The following is a 27614-nucleotide window of genomic DNA, read 5'->3' on the forward strand; positions in this document are numbered from 1 at the left end:
ACAAGCCCTTTGCAAGCTTCTGTTCTAGGATGCAGGCATGAGCCACAACGAGGGACAAATATGTTTGTCCTCCACAGAGTATCTGGGGAGGGTGTAGATGGGTGTGGTATTGTGCTGTCCCCTCCAGTTAAGTGCCAGCTGATCAGTGGGACCTACAACTGAAGCAAAAACTGATGTTTGGGTAGGTTCTGGGGGCTCTGAGAAATTACAGCTCAGAAGCTGCTCTGTGAAGATGGAGAGACATTCAGTGACTGCAGATATAATGGGTAATCAATTGCAATAAAAGAGTGCGATAGAAGCAGTCATGTGGGAACGATGCAACCAAATAATAGCGAAGGGGGGAGATGGAGAATAATACTGTTTCAACACACCATGTTATTAAGGAACCATGATGGGGCTATAAAGGCAAATGGGCTCATACCATTTGCAGACAATAGACTGCAGAAGGCATTTGAACATCTGCTTCTCTCTCACACAAAGGGAGAATGTTACAGATATGGTTCTACGTTCAGCATGTGGTAGAAGTGCTTTTGCTATTGAAACAAACTGGTTTTGAGAAGATTCATGGGAGCAGTAGCAGCTCTGTTGATTTCTCTACTCCTATTGATGCCTTTCACTTATCTCTTGGATTCATTGGGAAGAATAAAACTTCCAGGAGCCTTTGAAAAACTTGGGAGAGGGAGATTTTATGGACCTCATGCAAGTACAGGGTCCTGGGGAAGGAGAAGTTTGTGGAAAATGTACTGGAGGATCTCACTAATACAAGTTTTATTGAAGTAGGAGTGTTTCTGGTGAAGGTAATGAGCAACCTCTCCTCCTAAGCATGGCCATCTCTGTAGTGACTCTAGTGTGATGGGTGCCAGCTGGTGAGATTCTCCAGTTTTGGGTATGCTAAAATGTTTGAAGCTTTTTCTAACCTGTATATGAAATTGGGTGCCCTAGTGAAAAATCTGGGAGTGAAAGGAATTAATGGTTCTCATGAGATGTTTGCAGACACTGCCATTTTAAACAGTAAACATCCTAAAAAGGCAAAACCAACTCCTCTATGGGCCCTCTCTTACTGCAGAAAGCAAGGGCGATAATCCAGGTGGGATCCTGCAAATGTTGAAAGAAATTTGAGTCAATTAATAAGGAAATATCACCATTTGCCAAGCACTAGTTCTCGAGGGAGGAACATGCAGCCTGTTCCTGTTGGCTACATTTGTTAGAGGCAGAAGTGTTCACCGTGGTTTGGAATAGAGATCTGCCTGGCAGGCTTTAGATAGTGGTGTAAATGCCGCAAAGAGGGGAGCTGCATGATGCTTATTTTTGACTGTAGCAGTCTCTCTCGAGTTACTGGAAGAGATGGGCTGCCCCCCATGGTCACTGGGGTCTGTGGAGAGGGTAGCTTTGGGCTAGTTCCCAGCTGTCCGTGATATGAGTACTGTATTAGCCATATATGTGGAATCTTTTCAGATAGCTGGAAAGATTTAAAGAAAATCCCAGAAACAAACCCTGCTCAGGCAGAGAGTCAATGCTTGATGCTGTTTTTTAATTCTTTTCTGCCTTAAATCTTCATTCACAAGTTTAACTGTGCAGGCTTTCTGGTCATAATTAATGACTGAGACAGCGTGGTAAGAATTTAGGAGTGAAAGAAAATAGAGAAAGGTCAAGTCAGAGTGCTTGTAATGAGTCATTTTCAAATAAGCTGGATGCTCCATCCTTTGTCTTAGATCACTTGGAGAACTGACAAGCAACCTACAGATCATTAATACTTCTGTTAGAGAGTGTGGAGAGGATAGAAGCTCATGCTGGAAACCGGGGAAGGCAAAGATACCAGCCTTAAAAAAAAAAAGGGAAAAGATAAGTCTAGGAACTTTTTGAGTTTATGTGCAGTTTCAGGGTAAGTAATAGTTTGGCACAGTTTGTTTCTGATAATTTCATTCTGTGAGAGTGTAAGAGCTTTTGTCAATCATGAGGAGTTGTGGACGTGATAATCTTTGCTTTAGTATGGCTTTGGCAGTCTCCAGATTAGGCAGGGACCATGAGTCTAAATAAAACTATTTAATGTAAGGAGCCAACCTGGTGGAAAGCAGCGCTTAGAAAGTGGTACTTATTCAATAGCTTGCTCTTGCCTAGCAGAGTTTGTCAGTTGAGGTGTGCAATCTCTGTCCCAGGTCAATGTTTTTTCATTAATGGTGTGGATAAGACTAATTGTTTGTTAATAGGTGTGCTTTGCAGTCCGGGGTGGACAAGGTGAGAAGGCTTTGCAAGGTGGAATTGGGATTCAGAGTGATCTCAAAGGGTAAGAGAGAGCTGGGCTGGAACAAACAGGAGGTAATCTCGTAAGGGCAAGTTCAGAGGAGGGTCTTGGGAATAGTCAGCTGTGGGAATACACTGTGGAAAAAGAAAGGCTAGTTTTGCAAAGAAGGAACTGATCTTCAAAAACAAACAAAACAAAAACCCCAACCAAAGAAAAAAACGATTTGTTGTGGGTCAACAGGGAAAAAGTCAACAGCACACTGGGTTGGTCACAAAAATACACTGAAAGGTGGATTCAGAAGGAAATTGGTTTGTTTGTATTGTGGTGTGGCGGGCTTAGCTGAAGGACCGTGAGATGCGACTCAGTTGAAGAGAGTCCAAAAGGAAAGCAACAAACATTGCCCAAGGTCTAGAAAATATGACCTAAGGGGGAAGCTTTGGGGTGAGAGAGGAAGGGATTAAAAAAAACCAAACGCCCCCCACCCCCAAAAAAACCCCGTGTCTGCTTTTTCATGTTTACAGAGGAGAGGGTAGGTTACAGCCTGTTGCATATACAAATGTATTTCAAGAGGAGAGATAATAAATGGTCTTCATGCTCACTGTGGATAGCAGAAATAGCTTCTGCTTTAAATTGCAAAAAAGGAAAGATTTAGTTTGAACATTAGGCGACCTTCTTAGATGCAAGGTTAAGTATAGGATATATAACTGGTGGGTTCCCAAGCCTTTGAGAAACCAGTTAAAAGTAGGTTGGAAAATAGTCTGTGTGGAGTGACTTAGATTTGGCTAATGCTACCTTGGGCAGCGCGGTGGCTTGGGGATTTTCCAAAAGCTCTGCTTCCGACGCAAACATGGGTTTTAAGGCCATGCATCGTCTCAGGCTTGTTAAAAGCAGAAGAAAAACTCTCAGTGGTTATTGAACTGGGTCATCTGCGTAAAATGTGTAGTCTGTGCTGTAAATGCAGAGAAAAAGCAAACTGCTTGCAGAGTATTCCCCAGGACTCTGGGATGGATGTGTGTGAGGGTGTGACCTGCCTTGTGGGTGCAGATGGATGCCTGTTTGCTGATCACTGGTGATGCCTCTTGACTGATGCTACCTTCGCACAGATCCTCATCACTGTCACGGTCCAGAGGCTGTGGCTATCTCTGAGCTGCCAGGTCCTGGGTGACCGCTGAGCACTTACTGCCACTCCTGGACCTCGGTGCTTTGAGCAAGTGGTGGGACAGGAGGGCTTCCTGGGGTCCCTTCCGAGCCCAGCTATCGAATGACACTATGTAAAGGAGAGGGAGGTCTGCCACTAGCCTCAGAAGGGACAGCTGTGGTACCCATGCACTAGTGGGCAGCATGTTTTTAAGCAAGCAAAATGCCTTTCCTGTTTGATTTAAATCTGTCTTAATAACCATATAGTGTCCTGGAGAGCTGTGCTTCAGAACCAACACATATGTGGCTTGCAAACAGAGTACATGTTAAATACAACTTAGTATTTAAATAGTGTGAGTGTTGCTGTGACAGGTAAGTCAGTAGTAATTTGACTGCTCATTTAGGCCAATTACTTTGAAGACTCCCTCCCTGGCTTGTGGAGCCATTAATGTTATCTCTGTGCTGACACCACCTCAAAAGCATGACAGCAGTGAGCTTATAAAAGCAGGTATTAAGAGACCTGATGCTGCACATGGTGACAAGGCAACTCCAGTGTGGTTACTGTGTTTGCCTGCTGGCAGCAGGGTCAGTGTAGGTGTAGACTTGAGGAGGAGATGCTGGCCCTGTCCCTTAGACCATGTGAACCAGGCCTACACCACACTAAATGCCTTCAAGCTGAATAGCTTTACAGCTTGAGCTTTTTCCTGCTTGTGATGCACATTCATAATCAGCTGTGACCTTTTTGTTTGTTTGTTGTTTTTTTTTTTTTTAACTCCCCTGGAGTTAGAAGATAGGAAATTCAATGGATTGTCTTGTTCACAGATACCTCCCATGCATCGTCTGCATGTAATACTTCTCCATATGGAGATGGGGCTTTCATAGAATCATGGAATGGTTTGGGTTGGAAGGGACCTTAAAGACCATGTAGTTCCAGCCCCCCAGCCATGGGCAGGCATGCCTACCACTAGACCAGGTTGCTCAAAGCCCCATCCAACCTGGCCGTGAACACTTCTGGGGATGGGGCATCCACCACTTCTCTGGGCAACCTGTTCCAGTGTTTCACCACTCTTGCAGTAAAGAATTTCTTCCTAATATCTAATCTAAATCTACCCTCTTTCAGTTTAAAACCATTACCCCTCATCCTATCACTACACTCTGTGTTACAGTCCCTCCCCATCTTTCCTGTAGGACTCCTTTAAGCACTGGACAGCTGCTGTAAGGTTTCCCTGGAGCCTTGACTTCTCCAGGCTAAACAACCTCAACTCTCTCCGCCTATCCTCATAGGGGAGGTGCTCTAGCCCCCAGTCATCTTTGTGGCCCTCCTCTGGACCCGCTTGAGCAGGTCCCTGTCTTTCTTACGCTGGGGGCCCCACAGCTGAACACAGTACTCCAGCACTGAGGAGCTACTGTGGGGGATGAAGGGGCCCCATTGTGCGCCCTCGCCGGAGCTGCTCTGTGCTTCCAGCAGTGGGGTTTCTGTGGCTGATTGTGAGTGTGTAGGAGGCAGGCTAACTCTAATTTGTCTTCTGTACTGCAGGCAGAGTGTAAAGGGCGGTTGTTTACAAATGAAAAGATAATTTCTAACTTGGATAAATGGGATGTGGAATGGCTGTGACAGGCTGTAATAGCGGTGAAAGCTGTATTGCCACTTGCACTCAATACGAAGCTTAAAATGCATAAGGTGGGTAAATTAGAAAGTGGGGAAAACAGACTAGTAGTTTCAGATGCGTATTTTCATCATCTTCTCTAATACAAATATTTTTATCACTTAATGTCATGTTTTCTTAGAGTAGGGATCTGTTTACAAAGCTTCTTAGGGAAAGGATATGGATAGAGAAGACTTCAAAATAGAAGTAAGTCTTTGGTTTGGTTTTTAGCTTTTTTCTTTTTTGGTGTGTCATTGAATATGACTCTTCTGGCATTTTTAAAATCTCCTTCCAGTATTTATTTATTTATTTATTTTAACTCTTCAGGATTTCAGGATCTGCTGGTGGAAGGGGATGGAATGCCTAGTTGGTTGACGGTGTGATGTCAGTCTGGCACAACAGCTTTCTCAGCTGAGCTGAAATTAGGTTACTTATTTCTCATTGCAGTGTTGTCCCTGTCAGATAACTCTACTTCAAAGATAGATTTCAGATTGTAACTAAACCTTGTGAACTTGCAATGCAAGATCCTGGGCATGCATAGTTTTCTGCACTCCTGCAGGAAATCTGATGTTTTTTGCCATTGGGGAGCAGCAGCAAGATGATAGGTCAGCTTGCAGTGGTGTGAAGTGTCTTGTGTTGGTGGAGCTTTCTGCAGAGCAGGCTTCAGTAGAAAGGCATTAAATTCTTGTCTGCATGTATAGCTATAGGCTCACAGAGGCATTTGTAGCTTTCAGGGGGCCATCATGTAACCATCCTCTCTTCCCTGTTTTTTCCAGAGGAGAGCCAAGGTTATTTTGAAAATAAGCTAACCTTGGTCCTGCTGTGGGAGCTTGCATGATCGCCAGCTTTTGCAGCTCAGCAGGACTTTGTGTTACACTCTGAAGTGATGCTCATGGAGTTGCTGGGAGAGGCAGAGGACTGCATTCCTCCAGCCCATCTTCAGAGGCTGGAAGGCACTGGCATGCCAAACACTCCAATGACACCCACCCCCCCCACCCACCCCCCCAGTCATCCTCCAGAAGTCAACAGGGCTCTGGCAAGTTGCTGAAGAGGAGAATCGAGTTCACCAATGCTTGCTGAGATAAGAACCAGAGGCTCCTGGCTCTTGGTGTACGAGAAGACCCTTTGATTCCTGTCAACTGCTTCAACTGAAAGGACTGAAAACTTTTTTGTTTCTGTCCTAGGTTAATGGAGACAGCAAAAGAAATGACCAGGGAGTCCTTACCTATCAAATGCCTTGAAGCAGTTATCCTGGGGATGTATCCTTTCGCATGCCTATGACTTTTTCTACTGCAGCACTGTTTAATATATTGCCCTTCCTGGATGGTGTTTGAGATAGTCACAGCCAAAGGTAAGTGCCAGCAGCTTGGGGGACTGCTGTGGTATTGATCAACAAGTTGCTGAATTGCCTAGGCTTGTCGGTAGGAGTTTGGATGCCATGTGCCCAGTTCACAGGTGTCATGCTCTGGCCATGCCAACTTTGCCTCCTGCCCTGGTAATCTGCATAATGTCAGGATCTGACCCAAAGTGCCCAGATAAGTGTCTGTTTACACAGTCCCTGTTTTCTTCGTTAGTATTTCTCTGCCGGTTATTGTCGCAGCTCGCTAACACCTGAGGAATGCAGGTTCTGTTCTATGTCTGATATTTACACAGTTAAGTCGTGTTTTTGTCTCTCAGCCCACAGCTGTGCTTTGTGCAGAAACATGTGTATTATAGTTAAACATTTAAGCTTTACCTTGTTAACATAATGCTTGCTTCCTATTCAGTCTCAGAAAAAAGAACCAAGAATATTTTCATTTAGAGACTGACTCGCTTCTTGATGCTCTTGTGCTGTCACTGATAAATCAACCTGCATCACCCTAAAACACTAGAGGAGGGTGAGGCAGGGTTACAGGAATAATTGTATGCCGGATACGTCTTACCACAAGTGATCAAGTTTGATTTAAAACAAAACAAAAACCCAAGCTAAAATAAACCCCAAAGCAAACCAGCTTCTGGCATGTCTCTGTGGTGTTTTGCTTGCTACTGCTGCCCCCTCTCGTGGGAGAAGGGGCCGGCAGAGCCCGGCAGGTAGTGCCCGGTGTTGGCTCATGAGAGGGGGTGGCTCCTGCGGGGGTGGGAAGGGGACGAGACAGAGCAAGTGTGTGCTGTGCGAGATTCATTTCCAGATGCGATCTCCGCTGTGCTAGGAGGTCTGTGGTGTGCATCGGGTGCTGCTCATGGCTGTGCTTGTCTCCCCGTGTGCCACGGATAGGCTTCAGGTCCTAGACTGAAAGGAGGCTCTGGCTGATGGGGCTATCCCTGCAAATGCTGGCAGGGTCTGCATGCAGCTAGAGGGATGGGGGTCCTGGGGGCTTGATGTCAGCAAGAGACTCAAAGCTATGCCATCCCAGAAACAGAAATGATGTCAGTGGATCTGTTGTGCTTGCCGTTGTGTCAGGGTGGTGTCCCAAACTATTTGGGGACCAAAGGGTTGGGGGAGATAATCCCCAGGTGAAGTTGATGCTGCTCTGCAGTACTGAGAAGTGTCAATGTGGCTTCTAGCGCTGTATTTCTAGCACTGAATTGATTATTCCACATACCACACAAGCAGAGGGTGATGAGCGGCGTACAAATGACCATGATAACCTAAAAGTATTCTTGCTGATCTAAAAGTTTGACCATTTTATTTTTATTTGGAAAGAGGGCTTTTTCTGCTTGCTTCAAACCTGACTGTGGTTCAATTTGTTTTTTTTTAGTGGTGCGGGAAGCAAAATAGTTGAAAGCTATGCTTTGTATTATTTGGTGTAATCTGAAGCTTCTTTGGACTTTTAAGATTTGGATGAATCTTTCTGTCTCTGGATGCTACTTCCAAAAAAAAAAGTTTATGGAAAACTTTTTTTCTTTTTTAATTGAGAAGGCTTAGGTTGGGGAGGGCATGGGACAGGCCTGTCTTCCTATGACTTATACTTGATGTCTTGGTAGTCTCCTGTGTGAGAACAGGGACTATCTGCTGGGGTGGTGATGCAGTAACAGATGCGTTAAAGATCCATGCAATATAAAACCTAAGTATTTTGCTTGAGGTGTGAGTACACAAAGAGTGTAGCAGCAGTGAGTGGATGGGCTGTCTGAGTATGTGTGCTTTGAAAGTGGCCAGTATGAAACCTGTGCCTGTGCAGAACCTTGTAGTGACGTGTTGCGTGTGCACCATGTGGGTTTTTGGGAGGCATCTTTGTAACAGCATGTGGGGAAGTTTGCTGATTTTTATTTTTATTTTCTCAGCTGTGTGATTTTGATCTTCAGCATTGCCCTCTGGATGCAGATGCGGTGAGGCCAGCAGCTGCGACTTGCTTTCCAAGGTCAGGTAGTTACCAGATAAGAGATGTGGTTACCATCTCCTGAGCATCAAACCAATGTCTTCACATATGTCTGAGCTGCGCATCCCTGTGTGTGTGTGGTAGCTTCTGGTTCCCTTCTCTGTCTCTGGAAATAAGGTACTGCTTGTAATTTGTGTGCTAGCAGGCTTTGCTGTGTTGCTTGGATACCAAAAAGAGTACAGCCCACTACAGCAGACCCTTGGCATGAGCCTTCATTCAAAGGCTGACTCGTGCAGAGCAGCTTAGCAAGATGTCATTTTAATTGAACTGCTTGCTGGCTCGTGCAACTGCCTTTTACTATGCAACTTCTTATAAAATGCTTCTGTAATCCCTCTTGGTACAGAATTAAGTTTTGCATAATTGCCTTCACACTAGATCTTGTAGCGTTTTTATAGGGCAATGAGTTAAACTACTGGGACAACCCTGTGTGCATGCACTGAGGGTGCAGCTGCTGTGAGATGACTGAAAGCTCATACAGATCTTCCAGTTCTATTTTGCAGCAATCTGTATGGCTTTTCTTCTCTGTGTAGCTGTTGGAACTGGCTTCATATCTCTCTGCTTACATGGTCTGCTTGTCAGTGCCTAACCAGAGGTATTCCTCCTGCTGTCTTCCCCAGGGCATTTCTCAGCTCAGTTGTAAATCAGCTGAGTAATGGTTTGTTCAGCTCATCCTTTCTGAGCAAGGATCCAAACGACTTGTGCTCAAGAAAGGGACTAGTAAACCAAAACGTGCAAAGGAATTTTATCCATGCTGTATTCACTTTATTAAAACGGGGAGAGCAAAATATCAGAGGGGAAGAAGGAAGTGGCATGGGTGCATCCTTCCTCAGGGAGTCTTGCAGAGCATCTGTGTTGGGTGAACATAACTCACTCCTGTTGCCTTCAGTGTGCTTCTCCCAGTTCATACAAGGTAACAGTCAGACCCATGCAGTGTATTAGACCTCCCCCTGTCCAGTAATACGATTAAATGAGGAAGATGAGAGCAGAAGTGCCTCAGGAGGGAGAAATTATTTAACAGCTTCTGCACTATACCTTCTGTGCATTTAATCAGTGGATGATGTTTATTGTCGCTGGAGACCTGGGCCCATACTGCTCCTGCTGCCTAGCAGGTACATCCTGGGGTTGGGAATGAGTGAGAAGTAAGGGGGAGAGTTTCTTGCAGTCATTGCAGGATATTGATGTCCCCGCGGTGCCCCTCTTTGCCTCCTGCGTACTTGTCCACAGCTTGACCTACTTGATAACTGAAATATGGGCAAGAAGGGTCCTGCTGAATATCTGCAGCCCCTCTGGTAGCTGGGAAGAGCTGGGATAGAGCTTTTAGTCACTTCCATTATCATGGTCTACTGTTAAGCTCATCACATCAGACTGCAGCTGGGTACTGGAGAACAGGTGCCTTAAAACAAGGGATGCCAGTCTGGCAGTCCTGCTTTAGGAGGCTGAACCAGCTGCTTGAGCCATTCCTTCAGGAGCACTGGAGCTGCTGCGGGGAACCTGGGCTCTCCATGCAGATGACATCCAGATGTGGGCTTGGTAGCCCTCTGCCTTAGAGTAAGCAATCCCACACCTGGGATCTTGGCACTCCTGGAGCCTGTGGGAAATGCTGTCTCTCTCCAGGCTGTGGTTGGAAACTTCTCCAAGTGTTTAATACTGGTGGTTGGAGGCCCTCTGACATTGCAAGCAGTTGCTTGGTTTCTCAGAAAAATAGCTTTTCTGTTTTTACTGAAGTCTTATCTGATGGTTTTGAAGCACTAGGTTTATTTTCCTCCTGCTCCACGTCCTCACTCTGAGCTAGCAGCTTCAGCGTTGCTAGGGTAAATAAAGCTGCCTCCTCACTTCCCTCAGTTTGCTCTCATCCCCTCCAGCTTGCTTGTGTCTTGTGGCACAGCCTGCCACGATGGCTCGGGGTGCCTGCTCACACTTCCCCAGCCCTTGCGAGCAGCAGAAGAGGAGGGGACCAGACACCCTGTGGTTTGCTCATCTTAACAAGACTTCAGCAAAAACCCACCCTTGCTGGCCTCTAAGACATGAAGCACTGCAATGTCATCTTGTCTGAATTAAATAAGGGAGAATTTCAAACTAATAAATAACAAATTGACTGGCACAAACAGTGCAATAGGCACTCATTTGCTCAATATCAGGTTCATCTGGCTTTCCCTTTTTTGTCTTTGGTTTGCAAGGCAGAGTGGGACTTGTAGCGGAGACCCCAGAAGGTGTCAGGTGTGATAGTGGGTCTTGCTGCAGCTGGAGGAGAAGCACTTGTAAGTCTGGGCACTGGGACAGCTGGGTGCTTAGACCCGCTTGGGCATTAGCGTTGGCCCACTGGTCTGGCACTTATATCTGAAACCTGAGCAAGTCTTGGTTTGTTTCAAGCTGCTGTGGGGGGCTCTGCAGGGCCTTGGTGCACTGTCTTACGTTTGGGCTTTTCTCCTTCAGGGCTCTGAGGAGAAGGGTCTCCCCATGTCCCCTGCCCCTTGGGGTCGCTGCAGGGGGGTGGCACAGTGCAGGGATGGTATCCATCTCCTCACCTGCTGCTAGTGCACCCCTTGCATGGTTGCTGCCTGTCAGCTTGGCAAAGGCACTGGTTTTTTTCCCCCAGCTAAACTCCAGTTGAAGCTGGTTTAAACACAGGTGGGCTGAGGTCCTTGCAGAGTGTCCCCTCACCCCCTGTACAGTTGGCTGCGGTTCCTAGTGGTGGTGGGAACACTGCTGGTGGCAAGTAACCTGAGCTCGCCTAGCCAGGGGGGGAACCAGCTGCTGCCTGGCTGGTGCTGTCAGCTGCTAAGACCTATTTCCAGAAATGTTTGAAGCCTGGAGCCACAGTGCTGGCACATGGAAAGGTCCTGCTCTGATCATTTATTAATAAGGGGGGGGGGGGGGGAGGGGGAGGCAAGAGAAAACATAGAGAACATCTTTTCTAAAAGTTGCTGCTGGCAAATAAACAAGGTGAAGGACTTCAAATCTCTCTTCTGGCTGGGAACTGTTCCGTGCTCTGCAGTAGGGGCACCTGCATAGCAAAGGGTCTGTACTGGGGGGGAAGACGTTGGGACTATTTTGTGGGACATTTTTGATACTAGAGTCTACCAGGAGGTGGAGAAAAAAAAACAACAAACCCCAAACCACAGAAGGACATTGGTTGAGTCATTGTGTGAGTCTGTGGATTTAAAGAAAACCCATCCAGATCCTTTCTGGTCCAGCGTTTTAAAACTAAGGGGTTGACTTAGCTAATACCTTTACTAATTCTCCCCTTTTCTTTTGAACTGACTAAGGATGCTACTCCTCCTTTGCTTCAGTGCCCAGGAAGATCCAGGTGGTGGCCACAGTGCAGGCTTTGTGTCCCAAGTCTTGCTTGTATTTGAGTCTGGGATCTGAATGTCTCCCAAGTATCTAAGCTAGGCTGTGCGTGAGCTTGGGCGGTGAAGACAATTGGACTACGGGAAGCACAACCTGTGGCTCAGAGGATGGTGTGCGTGTGTTGACTTGCAGGTCCGTAGGAGCTGCATGCTGGCATGGGAAATCCGGCCCTTTCTGCAGGCTGCTAGCAGTATTGGTGTGCTCAAGAAAGCCTACTTGTTAATAGAGCCATACTGGTTTACCCCAATGGCCTGTCACGCCCAAAGCGTGTTGTATGCTTTGGGCCCAATTCTTCTCACACTCCTTTGACCCAAACCTGTCTCTTTCAAAATCAACCCCCTGGGGTATGAGAGCAGAATTCATATTTTGCCTAATACACGCAGCCCTGGCTGGCAGGCATTAGGGTCTCTGTGGGGTGGAAGAATTTGAGGTTGAAGGACTAGCATGAGGCTGCAGAAGAGCTGAGAGTCAGGGTGGGCAGGGTTTGGGAATGTCCAAGGGATGGGGACATGCTGTATACCAAGCCATTCCCTTGAGACCCTGGTGGAGCTCCAGGTACCACTCTTGTGCATTTCCTGGATGTGGGGGAAGAGGAGGAATACTGGGGCAAGATTGTGGCTAGCCAGAAGATTGGTGTCCCTCTTGTGTGATCTCCAAGAAGATCAGCATCCCTCAGTGCTATTTTTCTGCTGCTTTGATTTACATGAAGACCTGGGATCGGGAGGCCACTGAGCTTTCGTTACAGCTGCTTTTGCCCTCTCCTGCTCTGCACTGCTTCTCTATTGTGGCACGTAATTTACTCCCTGACTTTCCATCCTGCAGTTACAGTCCCAGCTCAAAAGTGTGATTACAGCTGCGGCATTGCTGTGTCGTTGCCTTTTGTTTGCCACAATACAGCTCTCCTTGGGCAGAGCAGAAAGGAAGAGAAATAATAATGATGCATGGATGGAGGGGAAGATCTGACGTGCCTTTCCAGACCATTTGCTGTGTATTTCATCTCGGGTGGGGGCTCTCATTAACTAGTCACTCAGCAGAAGCAACCTGTACCTAAAGGTTAATTTCCACAGCAGTTGTTGCTGGGTTATTTGATGGTGAGTAATTTCCATCCTCAAAAGACTCTTTTACTCCTACCTAGTATTTAATGAGATTAAATTGCAACTTCTCCGAGACCTCATGGCAGAAGTGTGTATGTGTGGCAGGTGGCCACCAAAGCTTTGTGTGGACTTAATAGAAAGGCACTTGGGGAGCAGAGAGAAAACCCTTTCATAATGAAGGGGAAAAATAGTGGTGATGTTTGAAAGCTTCATAGGTGTTAATAAAAGATACTGCTTTTTCAGTTACACAGAATGATAAATACAATGGGCTTCTGCAAGAATCTGTCTGTAGGATACAAATTATTGTAACATGACTTTGATGTACAGAGGATGCTCCTTTCAAGGCCTGGAGCAAAGTGACCTTTTAAATGAGGTGACTGTGGGCTGAGTTTTCCAGTTGATGTAACAGTGCTGGACCCCATTCTGACCTTGCAGTGTATTTATGATCTTAACTCTACCAATGGTGTGAAGCTTTTCTTGGAGAAGCTAGTGCTAGTGCAACAGTGATCTAGCAAGATCACCGAAGGCAACAGAGCTATTTCTCTTCTGTGTTGGTGTAGTTGATATCGGGGTGAACTTTGACAGTTGCTGCAGGGTGTTTGTGTTTGATGTAGATGGGGCAGCAGATGGGCAGAGGTGGGCACACGTAGCCTTGGCTGGGTGAGGGGTTGTGTGCGCAGTAGGGAGGTCTGGACTCTGCTTTGCACACTTGTCCAGACTTACTGTTGTACAGATACTGAAGCGCACCAGGAGCTGGGCCCATAGTGTTGTCCGTTCCTATACCCTCTAATACATTTTCTCCAGACTACTAAAGCTGATGACATCTAGCACTGAATGCAATTAAATATGTTTGACATTGAACTGAAAAGCTTCCCTGTGGCTGTTCTGAAAGATTTTTGCCAACGTGTTTTTCTTGCATTTTTTTTGTACAGAGTTTTAACTCCTTGCTCTCAACCTCAGATTCTGGGCAGTTCACAAATCCCTTACTAGTTGGTTTCTGTGTTCACCTGGAGGGCGAAAGTTTGAATATGTGAAATTCAACAACCATCAAGTGGGTGAAATATCCCCTTGAGAAAATGCTTTAGAGACAGGTGAGAGCTGCTGGATGGTATTCCTGCATCCCTGTAGAGAGAAGAGGTGAAATGCAGGGTGTGGACGGAGGGGGGGGGGGGGGGGGGGGGCAGCATCCCAGGGAGTTGCACTGGTGGTGAGGTGGGGTGTCAGGCTGGGCAGAACCAGAACCAAGCCTGAATTGTGTTTTACAGCATTGGTGCAAAGGCTTTTTGCATTCTCAGTTTCCCAGCAGCTGTCTGGCAGCCATCCTATGCACACAGGGGAGGAAGGCTGGCTGCAGTAACCTCCCAGGGCATCTCAGCTCTGCAGTGGCTCTTGTTTCGCTTCTGTTAAAGTCCTCCTTCTTGGGCACAGGGTAGGGAGAGGAGGGGATGCTGGAGATGCCCAGAGCAGGACACTGGTCTGAGCCAGTTCCTGTAGCTCCAGTGGGAACCAACCCCGCCCCTCCGTTTTTCAGGCTGCCCTGGCAGTGCTGCCCCTCAGGCTGGCAATATTTCATAGTGGCACCGCCCTGACTGACTGCCTTGACAGCATCTGCCTCTGGGTATGGCTCTGGGGTTATAGTAGGTGCCTCTGGCTGGAGTAACCCCAGGCTGGAGCGTCTTGCTGCAGCCTTTTCTGGTCATCCCTCCCTCCATTCCTGAGGCGTGGGTGGGGGGGTCTCAGCTGCAGAGGGGAAGGGCGCCTGCTGTCCCAGGGTCTGGGTGTCAGCAGTGGAGCCAGGGTGGGTTTCAGCTGTCCGGGGATTAGTAGCAGGGAGCCACATGCAACGTAGGTGCTGACGCAAACCTCCTTGCGTGAAGGAATCTCGGTCTCTCCTCCTGCTGGCACAGGCCAGCAGCCTCCTGAGGAGACAACCTGGACCCACACGTAGTTCCCCTCTGAGATCACCTACTACGCCTTTACAGAGCTTGGTCCTGGCCTCTGCACGTGGTGCATTTGAAATGGCCAGCCAGTGATTCAGGGGACATGTTTTGCTTTCTAAAAGTGTTTGTTCCTGACCCTGTCTCTGAGCTTATCTAATTAATTATCCGCCTGGGAGCTTTACTTTGACTCAGCAATGTGTTACAAAGGTAACATGCAAAAACACTGTTGTATGAAGAGTGGCCGTGCCAATGGCCAGTTTACAGATGGAAAGGCAGACTGTCACCCTGAAGAGGAATAAATTCAGACTTTTTTTCTACTGTTTGAAGATGTGGGGAAATGAGGATCAATAACCTGAGTCCTACCAAGCTCCAGCATGAAACAGAGGGAAACACTGTTCCCTTTTGGGAGCATGGGAGTTTGATGTTGGTATCAAATTGGGGGAGTTCCCACAGATCTGGGGAGGGTGGTCTCTCTTCTGGTGTGCTGACCTGAACACTGTTGTATTTTTTTTTCCTTCCCCCCCAAGCATGGTTAGGAGTCAGGCCCTTCCCTGCCTGAACCATTGCATCTTATTCTCCAAGCAGTGAAATGGGCTTTGGCAGCATTGACTATTTCTGCATCACAGTGAGAATAAACTTGTGTTTGGGAGAAAGTGCTTGCCCTGGCAGTTAAAAAAAACCCAAACAAACAACCTGCTAAAGATGTCTTACAGGTGTAATTGTGCGTGCTCCGTTCCCAGCGCTGTTGTTGCCTTGACATGCACACCAGATACTTAACGAATGGGCAGCCCTCTGTAGAACGATTCCCCATCAGCTTTAAAACCCACTTCTCAGGGAACTATTTTCATCATGTGGTGCTCGGAATTTACTGCAACGGCCGGTACGGCTCGCTGGGCATGAGCAGACGATCAGATCTGATGGACAAACCTCTAACTTACCGAACTCTGAGTGACCTCATCTTTGAATTTGAAGACTCCTATAAAAAGTACTTGCATGCAGTCAAAAAAGTAAAAATCGGATTATATGTCCCACACGAGCCACACAGCTTTCAGCCCATCGAGTGGAAACAGCTGGTCCTCAATGTATCCAAAATGATGCGCACAGAAGTCAGGAAGGAGCTGGAGAAGTTTGCCAGGGATATGAGAATGAAGGTAGGTCTGTGTGCCTGGGTGGTGGACTTGGAGGCGGGTGTGCCTTGTCCCATTGTGCAGAGATTGGTCTTGCTTCATGTCAGCAGACTGACCCTGGCCTGAGATTAAGGTGGTATTGGATCGGCTGGGGATGTGCTTACATCTGTCTTGGTGATTCTCCCGTAGGGTTTGGTGTGTTTTCAAGCCCTTACGGCTATTTTTTAGTTCAAGGATCTCCCCTTCAGCCTGGGAAACACTTGAACCCATACTCATCCCTGGCCATCAAGGAGCTATTGCCCAGTTTGCATTTCTTACTGACTCTGGAAGAAGGTGGCTAGGAAGAACCAGCATAGCTGGGGCTCGAGCTGGTGGGGTGGGTAGCCTGGTCGCAGGTAGGGATCTCTGCTCTTTGCAGCTGAGCTGCAAGGCATCCTACGGGACAGCTGTGTCAGTGGTTGCTTCTCCTTGCAGGGCATGCCAGTGGGCTTGCCCTATGCTGCCTGATGTCTACCATCCTTGGCTAAATTGCAAAGTAGGTTACATGGGAAGGGCGAGGAAAGTGGGTCCCTGACAGGCTGGTGCTTCCCTGCTGGTTGGTTGGACTGAAGAGCCCAGAGGGAGAATAGGGCAGGCTGCCAGGGGGCTGGAGGGTTTAGCTGCACTTGGGGATGAGGGGTGTCCCTGACTGTGCCTCTGGGGCTGGCGTGGGCGAGGAGCTGTTTGTGGTCATGTTGGTAGGGGATTTGGTGCCTTGCCAGCCCGCTGCTGGCAGGGGGAGCAGAGCAGGTGTGTTGCTAAGTATGGAGCTGGCTCTTGTGGAGAGGCATGCAGCATCGCATCCAAGTTATTCTGGGTTCCCGTCCCCTGCCCTGCTGAGGAATGGCTCCTACGTAGCAGCCGTGTGCCTCTTTGGCTGAGGCACTTGCCCCCTTGCCCTGACCTTGGGGTGAGTGTTGACAGTAGCATCATAGCTGCTACGTCCTGCTGCCACCTCTCCTGACCTGCCAAGGAGTTTTGAGGGCCAACTTGTACCATACTGTCACCTTGAGCAAATGTGCTTGATTACAGCTGTTATGAAGCTTTTTTTTCCCCCTTCTTCTCTATTCATGCACTTCTAATACCATCTAGAAAACAAACAGCTGAAGCAGGCTCTACTTGAAGAAGTCTATATGGGTGGATGATTTACTGAACTTAGTACTTGCTTTTGATAGAGGGACCAGCTCTGTACTGAGCTGTGACATTGGGTCCAGTCCTTGTAAGTACCTCAAGGCCAGGACCACAGCCCTGAACCCTTGAAGACCCTGCATCTGACTCTTCCCTTGAGTTAATTCAGAATTTGAGCCAGTTGATTCAGAGGACTTCTGTTGTGAGGGGGCTGACTTTGGAGGATCAGGTCTTAAAGATAGCCTGGAGTGTGAGTGTCACGCTGATGGGCTTCTGAGGTTGGAGGGCCTGGGGGGGTGCAGGCAAGTGTGCAAATGGACAGGAGACCTACTGAAAAGTCCTACTGTCACACAGAGTTCAACTGCCAGCCCAGGAGGTGGTTGCCTGTGCAGAGAGAAAAGCTGGACAGGGTGATTTAGCTGCACGAGTTTCCTACAGCTGATGCTCAAAGCCATTTTTCTTATCCCTTGCTGTTGCCAGCTCTGAAGGCGGCTGCGGATGAGACCTTTTTTTCCAGTATTTAGCTGGGAATTGAATTGGTGACACCAACTAATTTTTGCAGAGGGCCCCTAAACAGCTATCACATGGTAACAGCTTTGGGTTCCTCTTAACCTGGGCAGGGTTTGAATAAGCTACAAAGGACTGAAGGCTCTTTGTGTACTGTCCCCGCTACTGTATGAGGCCCTTTATTTTTATTTTTTATTTTCAGTGAATCATTGCCTTTATTGAACGCCTTTTCCTTCCCTCCCCCATCTCTCGCAGATTCTGAAACCTTCAAGTGCCCATTCTCCCATGAAAGAGCGATCACGGGGTAAATCGTTGTCCCCTCGCCGAAGGCAAGGCAGCCCTCAGAGACGGGCATGCAGAAGAGACAAATCGTGAGTATTTCTGCTGCCATCACTGGTGGGTCAGAAGTTGAGGGTGTTGACATATTATTTTGCTGTACAAAACTTAGATGCTTACTGGCATATATAGGAAAACTCTACTGGCTGTCTTGGTTGCCTGAGAGGCTCCAGAAGCTGCTGGTATTGCTGATGTCCTGGCATTGCTGTGCTTAGTGCTGCCTGATGGCCCCTCCGCGGGGGGTGAGTCCTTGGAGGGCCCCATGGCTTTTGCTTGGTTCAAGTTGGTGTTGGATGACTGTGAAAGTGGAAGTGTGAGTTTCCCCTTTTATTTTTTCAATCTTGTCATGGTTTAACCCCAGCCAGCAACTAAGCACTAAGCACCATGCAGCCACTCCCTCCCCCCCCCCCAGTGGGATGGGGGAGAAAATCAGGAAGAGAATTATAACTTGTGGCTTGAGATAAGAATGGTTTAATAGAACAGAAAAGAAGAAACTAATAATGATAACACTAATAAAATGACAACAGTAATAATAAAAGGATTGGAGTGTACAAATTATGCGCAGTGCAATTGCTCACCACCTGCCAATTGACACCCAAGTAGTCCCCGAGTGGCGATCCCCCCCACTCCCACTCTTCCCCAGTTTACATACCAGATGTGACATCATATAGTATGGAATACCCCGTTGGCCACTTTGGGCCAGCTGCCCTGGCTGTGTCCTGTGCCAACTGCTTGTGCCCCTCCAGCTTTCTCGCTGGCTGGGCTTGAGAAGCTGAAGAATCCTTGACTTTAGACTAAATGCTACTGAGCAACAACTGAAAACATCAGTGTTATCAACATTCTTTGCATACTGAACTCAAAACATAGCACTGTACCAGCTACTAGGAGGACAATCAACTCTATCCCAGCTGAAACCAGGACAAATCTTTATACAGTCCACTTTATGGAGAAACAAAGAACCTAGCTTGGGGTGCAGGGGACTGTTGTGAATGAGATTTTGTTACACAGTTTTGGTTTAGCAGCAATTTAAGATTTATTAATATTTCTGAGAGAGATAACAAGATTAGGTTGGATAAATTTAACAGTACTTAATCATCAGCCAATTTAACAGTGTGATTTGATGGAATTTGTTACAAGCAAATTTGTGACTTAAAGATTTAAAAATGGCAAGGATCACCTGAAACTTACAGCAGGGTTGCACACAGATGGAGGTTAAATCAAATCACACACATGCATGGACAGAGAAAACAGTTCTGAACCACACAGACAAAATAGTTCTAAACCAAACTGCAAATGCATGTGCACAGATACAACAGCTCTGAACCAAACTTTACCTACATACAGAGAGGTTAACCTATGCTTAAATTTCCCTTTTGTGAGTTGCATTAATTACTCACTTTTATGTGCTGGCATTCATCAACAGTTGGTCAGTGAACCTTGTGAAATCAAGCCTTTAAGTCCTCGCAAAATTGTTGATGGATGATCTTTCAATCTTCGTGAAATCTATCCTGAGAGGTGTCCCAGCTCAGGGGGAGACACTGGGTCACACAGCCCACTGAGGTCCTGGAGGGCTCAAAAGGTCTTACCTTGGATTGCTATTTATAGATATATAATAATCTATAAATAGATGATTGGCTTTGGTCATTATTTTACATTCTGGCCACAATTTGTGCTGAGTCATTCTGACACACAATTCAGGCAGCAGATGGCCCAGGTGTGGCCAAAGAGTACCTGATGCCCAAAAGTGGCTGCACTTGTAATCAAAATAACAGCACAATGGGAGGTTTTCCCAAAGCATGCATGGCTTATCCTGATATCAGAGTGGCCCTGGGGGAGCTGCACCATCACAGACACCTGTACAGGAGTGAAAGTAGTTTGATCACATTTAATGGTGTTCAGACATAGGTATTAAAAACAGGAGGATGTATCTGCTGGTGGTGGTGAGGTGCCCTGCTGTCACGGTCACTCACACAGAAATTGGATTCTCGCTGACGAGCCTTTGTACTGAGCTGTTCTGGTGGAATGGTTTGTCCAACTTACAGAGATGGTGAAAAAGTAAACCTTTTCTCTTCTTGTCAAAGCAGAAACATGACTTGCATTGTATTCTTTGATTTTAACCTGCTTAAAAAATCCCAGACTACTTGCCTTGTGCGTCGTAGCTAGTAGTTTAACTGTGTGGGGAAGGGTGCACTAAGGGCATGCAGTCCCTTTAAATGGATGAAACTGAGCTTCCAGATCACGGGCCTTCTACAGCTATTGGCAATTCAGACTCCCATACCTTAGACGTGGAAGAGTTGAGTTTTAGCTGTACTGCCTCAAGCCAGGAAGCTGACAACTGTGAAAGCCTATACATAACCCAGATTAGTCACATATTTATAATGATCACTTTTTAAATAGGCCCCCAGACTACTGTCTCAGCACTTATTTATTTATTTTAAAGCAGCTAACAAAGACATTAGACTAACCTTCTAAAGATAGCTTCAAGATACTTTAGCAGCAGATGATTTCACAGCAGGCTTTTATTTTTATGTGTGAATTCACACTCAGTCCGCAATGCTGAACTTTGGGCTTCATCACGTGAGAGCTCCCTGCTTAGTGAACAGATAATTATAGTTGTAATGGGCTCGGCTGCTCCAGCTTTCTTCACCTCCTAGATTTGCTCTGATGGATGATTTCATCTTTGGGTTTCTCATAGTGCTTCTGCAGTTGGAGTGGATCACGTATGTCTGGAGAAAAGAGTGAGTGTCACTGGGCTTGGAGACTCACCAGTTGGGCTGGTTTCCTGAGAGAGCCACTGGGCACATGGCCGCTCCGCAGTGCCTGATTTCTCTTTGTCAGCTTTGGTTTTCCAGGACAGAAAGACAAGTGAAGTACTGGTGGCCTTGCAGTGGCTTCAGCACCCGTTACCTGCTCGGTGGTTCTGCTGTGTCACTCTGTATGTAGAGCAAATTATATGTTATTCTAAAATAAACCCTGGGTCACCATGATACAAGATCCAGGACCCAGCTATACCATGATGCAGGGAGCAGGAGACAGAGAGCAGACTCCACGAGACCTTCATCTCTGCTTTAGCGGAAGGTGTTGAAGCACCTGTGAGCAGGTGGGAGCTCTTGCAGCATGTGCTTTGTGGTTGTGTGACAGCCCTGCGGATACTGCGCAGTCCCTTCACAAGCCTGGCCAGTATGCTTGGAAGCAAAAAGGGGAGTGAAGGAGCTTTCAGCAGGTCCAGGGCCCTTGAGCAGATCTGAAAGGCTGCTCTCTGTTAGAAGAGTGATTCCAGGAAGAACTGGGTTCCTGATGTTAAACTGCTTCTTCTGTGCAGTGGTGCTGGTGGCTTGAAGGCTGACTGTGTCTTTTGCCCCAGTGGGAGTGATGCTGCAGAGGAGTGTGCTGCTGTAGGGACTTCCCTTCTTGTGATAAACCCCTTTCATTTCCAAAATCAGTATCTACTGGTTTCTTCAACAGGAGGTCTCAGAGATCTGAAGGGGGAACAGCATCCCCTCATTAGGGATAAGCTGAATGACACATACCGGTGTGTACAGCAATTGACGCGGCGCAAGAAATACAAGAGGGGAAATTGGGTATTTTCTTCTGCATGTTGATGTATCTCTGAGAACCTAGTTGCAGTGAGAGGCCTTTGTATTATGCACAGAAGAGGAAAGACTTTCAGGCTTGCTAGGCTTTAGGCTGAAATCCTAGCTAAAGAATGGCCGTGCTTATCAACACTGTGTTTTGTTTCTTTGTGGATCTCTTACTCACATGCTGTAATTACAGCTTTTTAGAGCTTGTAGGGGAGGGGGAGAGAAGTGCTTTGCTCTAGCGTGAGCTGGCAGGGGCTGAATAACACATTCATTTGAGAGGCTTCACCTGCTGATGACAAGCTGTTATTACAGCCTGTTTTTTGTCAACAATAAAATTATACAGGCCTGCTGGGAGAGATCTCCCAGTGAAAAAATATGTGAACTGGAATGGTGAACTGGAATGTCTTTGCTGGATCGTTTCTGAAGTACAAAGGCTGAAGCAGTGCTTAAGGACAGAACAGCCCCAAACCTTTACCTTCTCATCCTGGTTCCTTACTAGTTTGTTAGGTAAATGCTGGTGGTGGCTACTAGCAAGCCCACAATAGTGTTTTAGCCTGAAAATACAGCTACAAGGCAGATAGAGTATGTTGCAGGACACGGGTGGCAATGCAATAAGCAGTACGTGCCTGCGTAGGAGACTGGTGTGTAGTCAAATTGCAGTTCATTAACTGAGCTATGTTAACAGTCCATGTGCTTTTAACCCACAGCTGATGTGATCCTGCTAAGGGTGGCCAGCAGACAGGATGAATAAAGAGGATATAGGGTGCTGTGAATCTGTCTAGTAAGTCTGAAGCTTTACTGTATCTGCTTGTCCATCCTCTGAAGTCCTAAAGCAGGAGGGTGCAGTAAATTGCAAGCCACTGTGCTGGAACAGGCAATGCAGTGCTTCAACCCCAATAGAAGTGCTGGAGCTGGAGGGGTTTGGGAGTGTTGGTATGAGTTTGGACGGGAGCATCGTGCGGCAGCCTGCCCCTAAATGTCAGTTTACCAGATCTATTTCCTTTTAATTTTAGACTGAGGCTTAACACATGCATGCTCTGTGAGTGTCATAGCAACATTGGTCTTGTGTGCTTCTGGCCTAATTTAGCTGTTGAAAGGAAAATTCTGTTAGTCCATTATATTAGGATGTGCAAGGGGGCAGGATTGTATTAGGATTATATTATATTAGGATGTACAAAATCAGGCAGATCCAATGCAGACAGCTCATGAATACTGTGTACCCAGCAGCTATGCAGCGCTTATTCAGCTGCTCATTAACCATGGCACTTTGGACAGGAGGTGTGATCTGATGGGTGAGTACAGCAGAGGTCTCTTGCTTCTAGAGGGGATGTTTGATGTCAGGTCATTTACCAGCCAATGAGAATAGGAGCTGCGGTGCCTCTGCTCCAAAAAATCCTTGCCTTTTCCTAAAACCCTGAAGAGAAACCTTATAGAGGACAGTCTGTTGGTAGCTACAAGCTAGAGAATTGAAGCTAGAGAATTGTCATGGAGTGGAAATGGGCATGTTGCCACGGGTGTGCAGTGACTCCCCATCTCTCTTGCATAATCAGAGAAGGTAGAACCATCCAGGTATGCTTTAACTAAAGCCATATTCTGGCTTTAATTGGAGGGAGAGAGGGAGAAAAGGATGGGAAGGGAAGAGGATCCCTAAATTTGAGGGAGGGAGAGAGGAAGGGCAGGCACGCTGAAACATATAGCGCATCTCTTGCTGGTCTCTGACTCTTACGCAAGCTCTGAGGAATGCAGCTTGTAGCTTGTTTTCTGGCTAGTCAAATCCCATCTGCTTTGAAGGAATAAAGTGGAAAAATCCAAACTATCTTACAATGATTTCTTCAGGTGTGATCCCTTCCTGCAAGTGACAGAGATGAGTGAAGACTCCTTCACTTCCGTGAAGTACTTACAAACTGAGACAAACATGAGGCAGGGTGCAGGGCAGTACTGCAAACAGGATGATGGGGTTAACAGAGGTGCTTGGATAAGTGGCAAAAAACCAGGTTGCGTTCAATGTGTGACTAGGCAGAAGAGCATTAGTTGTCCATAGCAATGTCCCACAGCTCTCAAATGCTGTGCAAATTCTCAGCAGAGATCTGCTGTTAGCAGCACTGCTCTTAAAAAAACCCAAAACCCAACAACAAACAAAACCAAAAAAACAACAAAAAACCCCACTCATTGCATCAAAGAATTCAAAAAATATTTCTGAGGCTCTGCTGCCACACATGTATGTGTTGTTAATGTAAGCTATACATCCCCACCTCTTAGGGCAGCAGTGGTACAGCTCTGAGATTGGTGCATGCAGCCAGCAGTGTGCCACAGGCAGGGCAGGGCCCTCCCTGGCCTGACAGCCTGCCTGCTGTGCTGCGTGCTGCCTCTCCTGTGGCCGTGCTGGCTGCCCAGAGTGCTGTCGCAGAAACGGGCAGGCAGCATGCAACGAGGAGGGAAGCATCAGCCTTGTGTGTGTGAACTCACGGGTCATATCTGCTGCATAATGAGTGAAAACTAAGTGCAAGAGCTGGAAACTAGGTCTGAGGAGCTGTAGGTAAGCACTGGGGCTGTTACCAGCTTCATGCTGTACTACTTAGGCTTTATCTGTGGTTTTGCAGTGAGGCAGACGTGCTGTGGAGTCTACTAGGAGAAACATGTAAGTTAAACAATGTCTGTCTTTAGAAAAGCAATATATGGCTTAGTGTGAAAATAGCCAAGAGCCTGGAATAAACTCAGATTAGAGACACCTCCATAGACTATAAATCACCAGGATTGTTTCAGTTTGACAACTTTGTTGCAGGAGCTTTTCCATTGCTTGCAAATAGGGAGAGACTGATGGCTCAGTCTCAAGGTTTCTTTTGGTTCAGGTTGTTGATGTACTTAAATGACCTAACAGCATGTGTGTGTGCGATTACTCAAGTGAATGGCTGGACTGTATCAGAATATAAGATGCCTGGATTCTGAAGGGAGTTCATCTTGTGTTTTTTATTTGGTGGGCTCTAGCCATTCACAGACCTAGCCAAGAGGAATGGGCAGGTTGAGAGACAATGTGCTGTGGCCATGTTAGAGGCTGTGCCTGTTTGCTCTTGGCTGTTTCCACTTTATTCTAAAAGCCTGAGTCCTGCTCTGGGGTAGATCACAGGTGGGATGCGTCTAGCCTTAGCTACTCATCTAGGCCCTCTCTCAAGTCAGAGGGAGAGGGGTGCTTCCACGATCAGATCACAGACCTCAGGATGGGATGACTTGTTCTTAGCTGGTGCTTGGCTTCAGAGGCAACCCACATGAGTAGCTCGGTCACACTAGTTCATGTGACAAAACCAGCAGGATTGTGCTTATGATGAGAAAATTAGATGTAGTCGGTCCTATTTTGAAGTAGACCATTCCTGTTTTGACAACTGCTCTCTCCACTTCTGCATGGCAGTGTGGGATTGCTGGTGAGCAGTGCACTCTTCCCTCCTTTGCTCGCAGGCCTGCGGTGGTGGACAAGAAAGGAGACCTGGCTACGCTCAATGAGGTAGGCTACCAGCTCCGCATCTAACAAAGCCATACACTGGACAGAGGGCTTCCTGGTGCTTCCTGCTGCACTTTACCTGCACTCCGTTGGAAGGAAAAAGGAATGGGACTATTTATTAACTTGTGGACTCTTACAATTAAAGTTTTACCTAGAAAATAGAACAGGGCAAATTCTTTTTTGGTGGCAGTATTTATTTTATTTCAAATTACAGAAAAGGCATCAGTGATGAGAACCTAAAATGATGTTTGGCAGGATATGAGATTATTTTTTTTTTCCCTCCATCATGTAGCAGGTGACTCCAGTGGTGTGAGAGTTTCTTCAAATATAATTTCCCTGGACAAGTATTAATTGAATTTGGGCATTGTGCTGGGTAGTAGCATTGGGATGACTAAGAAATCATATTCTTAGTGTTAAGATATGCTGGGGTGCAGTGCAGTTAAAAAATCATAGTATTTATTTAATTCAGCAATAAAAACAAGCAGTGCAGAAGTGGCATGAGTTTTTAAAGTATCAACATTACCTCACTAAACTTAACAGATATGCAAAACTGTCAGTATTATTGTTTTGTAACTAATTTGTACTGTTGCCCAGCATTTTTGGTAGTATTAAAACAGCATTGGATGTTTTACTGCCACCTATATTACTATTTTGTGCATGTTGCTGAAAGATGTTAAGTAATAGTAATATGCAAGTGGTATTCTTAAACACTGACATCTTATTAGGCAAAATACAAGGGTTTGGGTTTTTTTAAAAATTATGATAACTGATGAATAATGAATTTTCAAGCTTTCATAATTTTTTTATACTTGTCACTAGGTCTTAGTCTTTCCGGACTACACTGCTGAAGCACAAAACATAGAGATTGCTGTTTTGTAGAGACAAGCGTTCACCTACTAGTCAGTTTGTTTCTCATGTGTGTTCCTGGAATAATGGAAAAAATGTCAGAATTGCTAACCTGAGTCTATATGCTTTTCTTTCAGCATTTATGTGTAACTTTGAACCTTGTCTTTGAAAGGCTGAGCAGTCTCAGATGGTGATGCCTTGACATCTTATATTAAGATCAGACATTACAGGCTGAAGTTAACCTTCTGCCATGCTGCTGTAGGGAGTTTTTCCTATATGTGTTGTAGTAACAACAGCTTAGTCAGATCTGAATAAGGAAGCTTGTATTGGAATAACTTCAGCAATAAATTAAATTGTGTCTGAAATAGCTGAAAATCAAGCTTGTCTGTTTCCTCCCTACTCAGTCCTTTTGTTCTAAGACGTAGCTAAAGACCTGTGATGGACAGCAGCGTTCTCAAGTGACATGGTAAGACTTTCACTGGGGTCTACCACTGGTGTTAGTGAAGTTCCCTGGAAGCATTTGAGTGCTGCATTCCTGAAAATATTTCATTAGGTGCCTAAATAGAAACTGGATTATTATACAAGTCCAGCCTCTACCCTTTGTGCTGTACTTGTAGATGATACTGCCATGGGCCTTGTGTACCTCCCCTCCTGGGCACGCACTTTTTTGGGATCTCAATGAAGACAGGACATTGTAACACAGTGATGATAATGCTTACTCAAATTGAATGATTTAAGCTCCTACAACACTTATAAGCCAGCAACTGAATGGATACAGAAGGAGATGATTGCTTGTACACAGACCTCATTGCTCAAAAAAGTCAATGAATCTTACCTACCTAGGACAGGAAGACAACACCAAGACCCAGCAACCTTCTACAAACAGAGAAAGGCTTTCTACCAATTATACTTGAGAAGGTCTAGAAAGAAGACTTTTCAAATGTATTACACCTCTTCAAACATGATTAACATATCAATTACAGGGAGGTCTTTCCCATCCCTCTTTCTGCAAACTGTTCCACTCCTGTGTTCACAAGAGGAGGTTTTATTTTTTTTGTTCAGGAGTGAAATTGAAGAGAGGGAAATACTCTTTCAGTAGAAATTCTTGTGTAATTTGACATCAGCTGCAGAATTTCAGTTGTAAAATTCATGCTGCTGAGTGTCTTGTGACCTAAACAAATTTTTTCATGTATCTTAGATTTCTCATGGGTAAAATGATGTGAAAAACTTACTTTGATCAGCTGTATCCTATAGCACAAGGTTATCTGATATGTTGCAAGGTTTTTTTTTCTACGAAACCAGGGTTTACTTCAGCTCAAGTAGTGATGGTTGGTAGATAGTTTTTACTATTGTCCAGCACAATTTGAGTTATTTTCTCTTAACCTCTAACTTATACTGAAACTTTTCAATGCTGTAGAGGTGTGACAAATTGCTTTTGGTTCTCATTTTGAAGTTCAGCTGAAATATTCTCTTGAAAATTGCTTATGATGGCATTTGTCTTAAGTGTGGTTCTAGTGACTGTTCTTCTAACTTACTGCAAAGTGGTCAAATAGCGTAGAAAATATGCATGACTTTGTTATTTTTAATCATGTGTATGTTTAGGCACAGCATGAAACTTCAATAAAATATCATGGTAGGTTTGGTTTTTTTTTTAAATGACTGGGTTATTTTTTTGTCCAGGTTTCTATTCCAGAAAAGATCCAAGTAATTTCTAAAATCAAGACAGGACAAATGGGAATGAACTAAACTGGATATTTTAAGATTGTTAAATACCTACCTCATTATTGTTCT

The 27614-nt window shown here is 46.0% G+C and overlaps 1 protein-coding gene across 1 annotated transcript in view; it reads left to right on the forward strand.

Moving 5' to 3' along the window:
* The window catches only part of VASH2 (vasohibin 2), a 38526-nt gene extending 11036 nt beyond the window's left edge, over positions 1-27490 (forward strand). The window contains exons 4-7 of the mRNA XM_049833621.1: positions 6210-6284; positions 15536-15917; positions 17823-17938; positions 24935-27490. Of these exons, the coding sequence (XP_049689578.1) occupies positions 6210-6284; positions 15536-15917; positions 17823-17938; positions 24935-25004 (643 nt within the window). The 3' untranslated portion in view covers positions 25005-27490. The remainder of the gene's footprint in view (positions 1-6209; positions 6285-15535; positions 15918-17822; positions 17939-24934) is intronic.
* The last annotated feature ends 124 nt before the right edge of the window (positions 27491-27614 follow it).

Source organism: Accipiter gentilis, chromosome 30 (assembly GCF_929443795.1).
Source record: "Accipiter gentilis chromosome 30, bAccGen1.1, whole genome shotgun sequence".
In the NCBI taxonomy this organism is placed as follows: Eukaryota; Metazoa; Chordata; class Aves; order Accipitriformes; family Accipitridae; genus Astur; species Astur gentilis.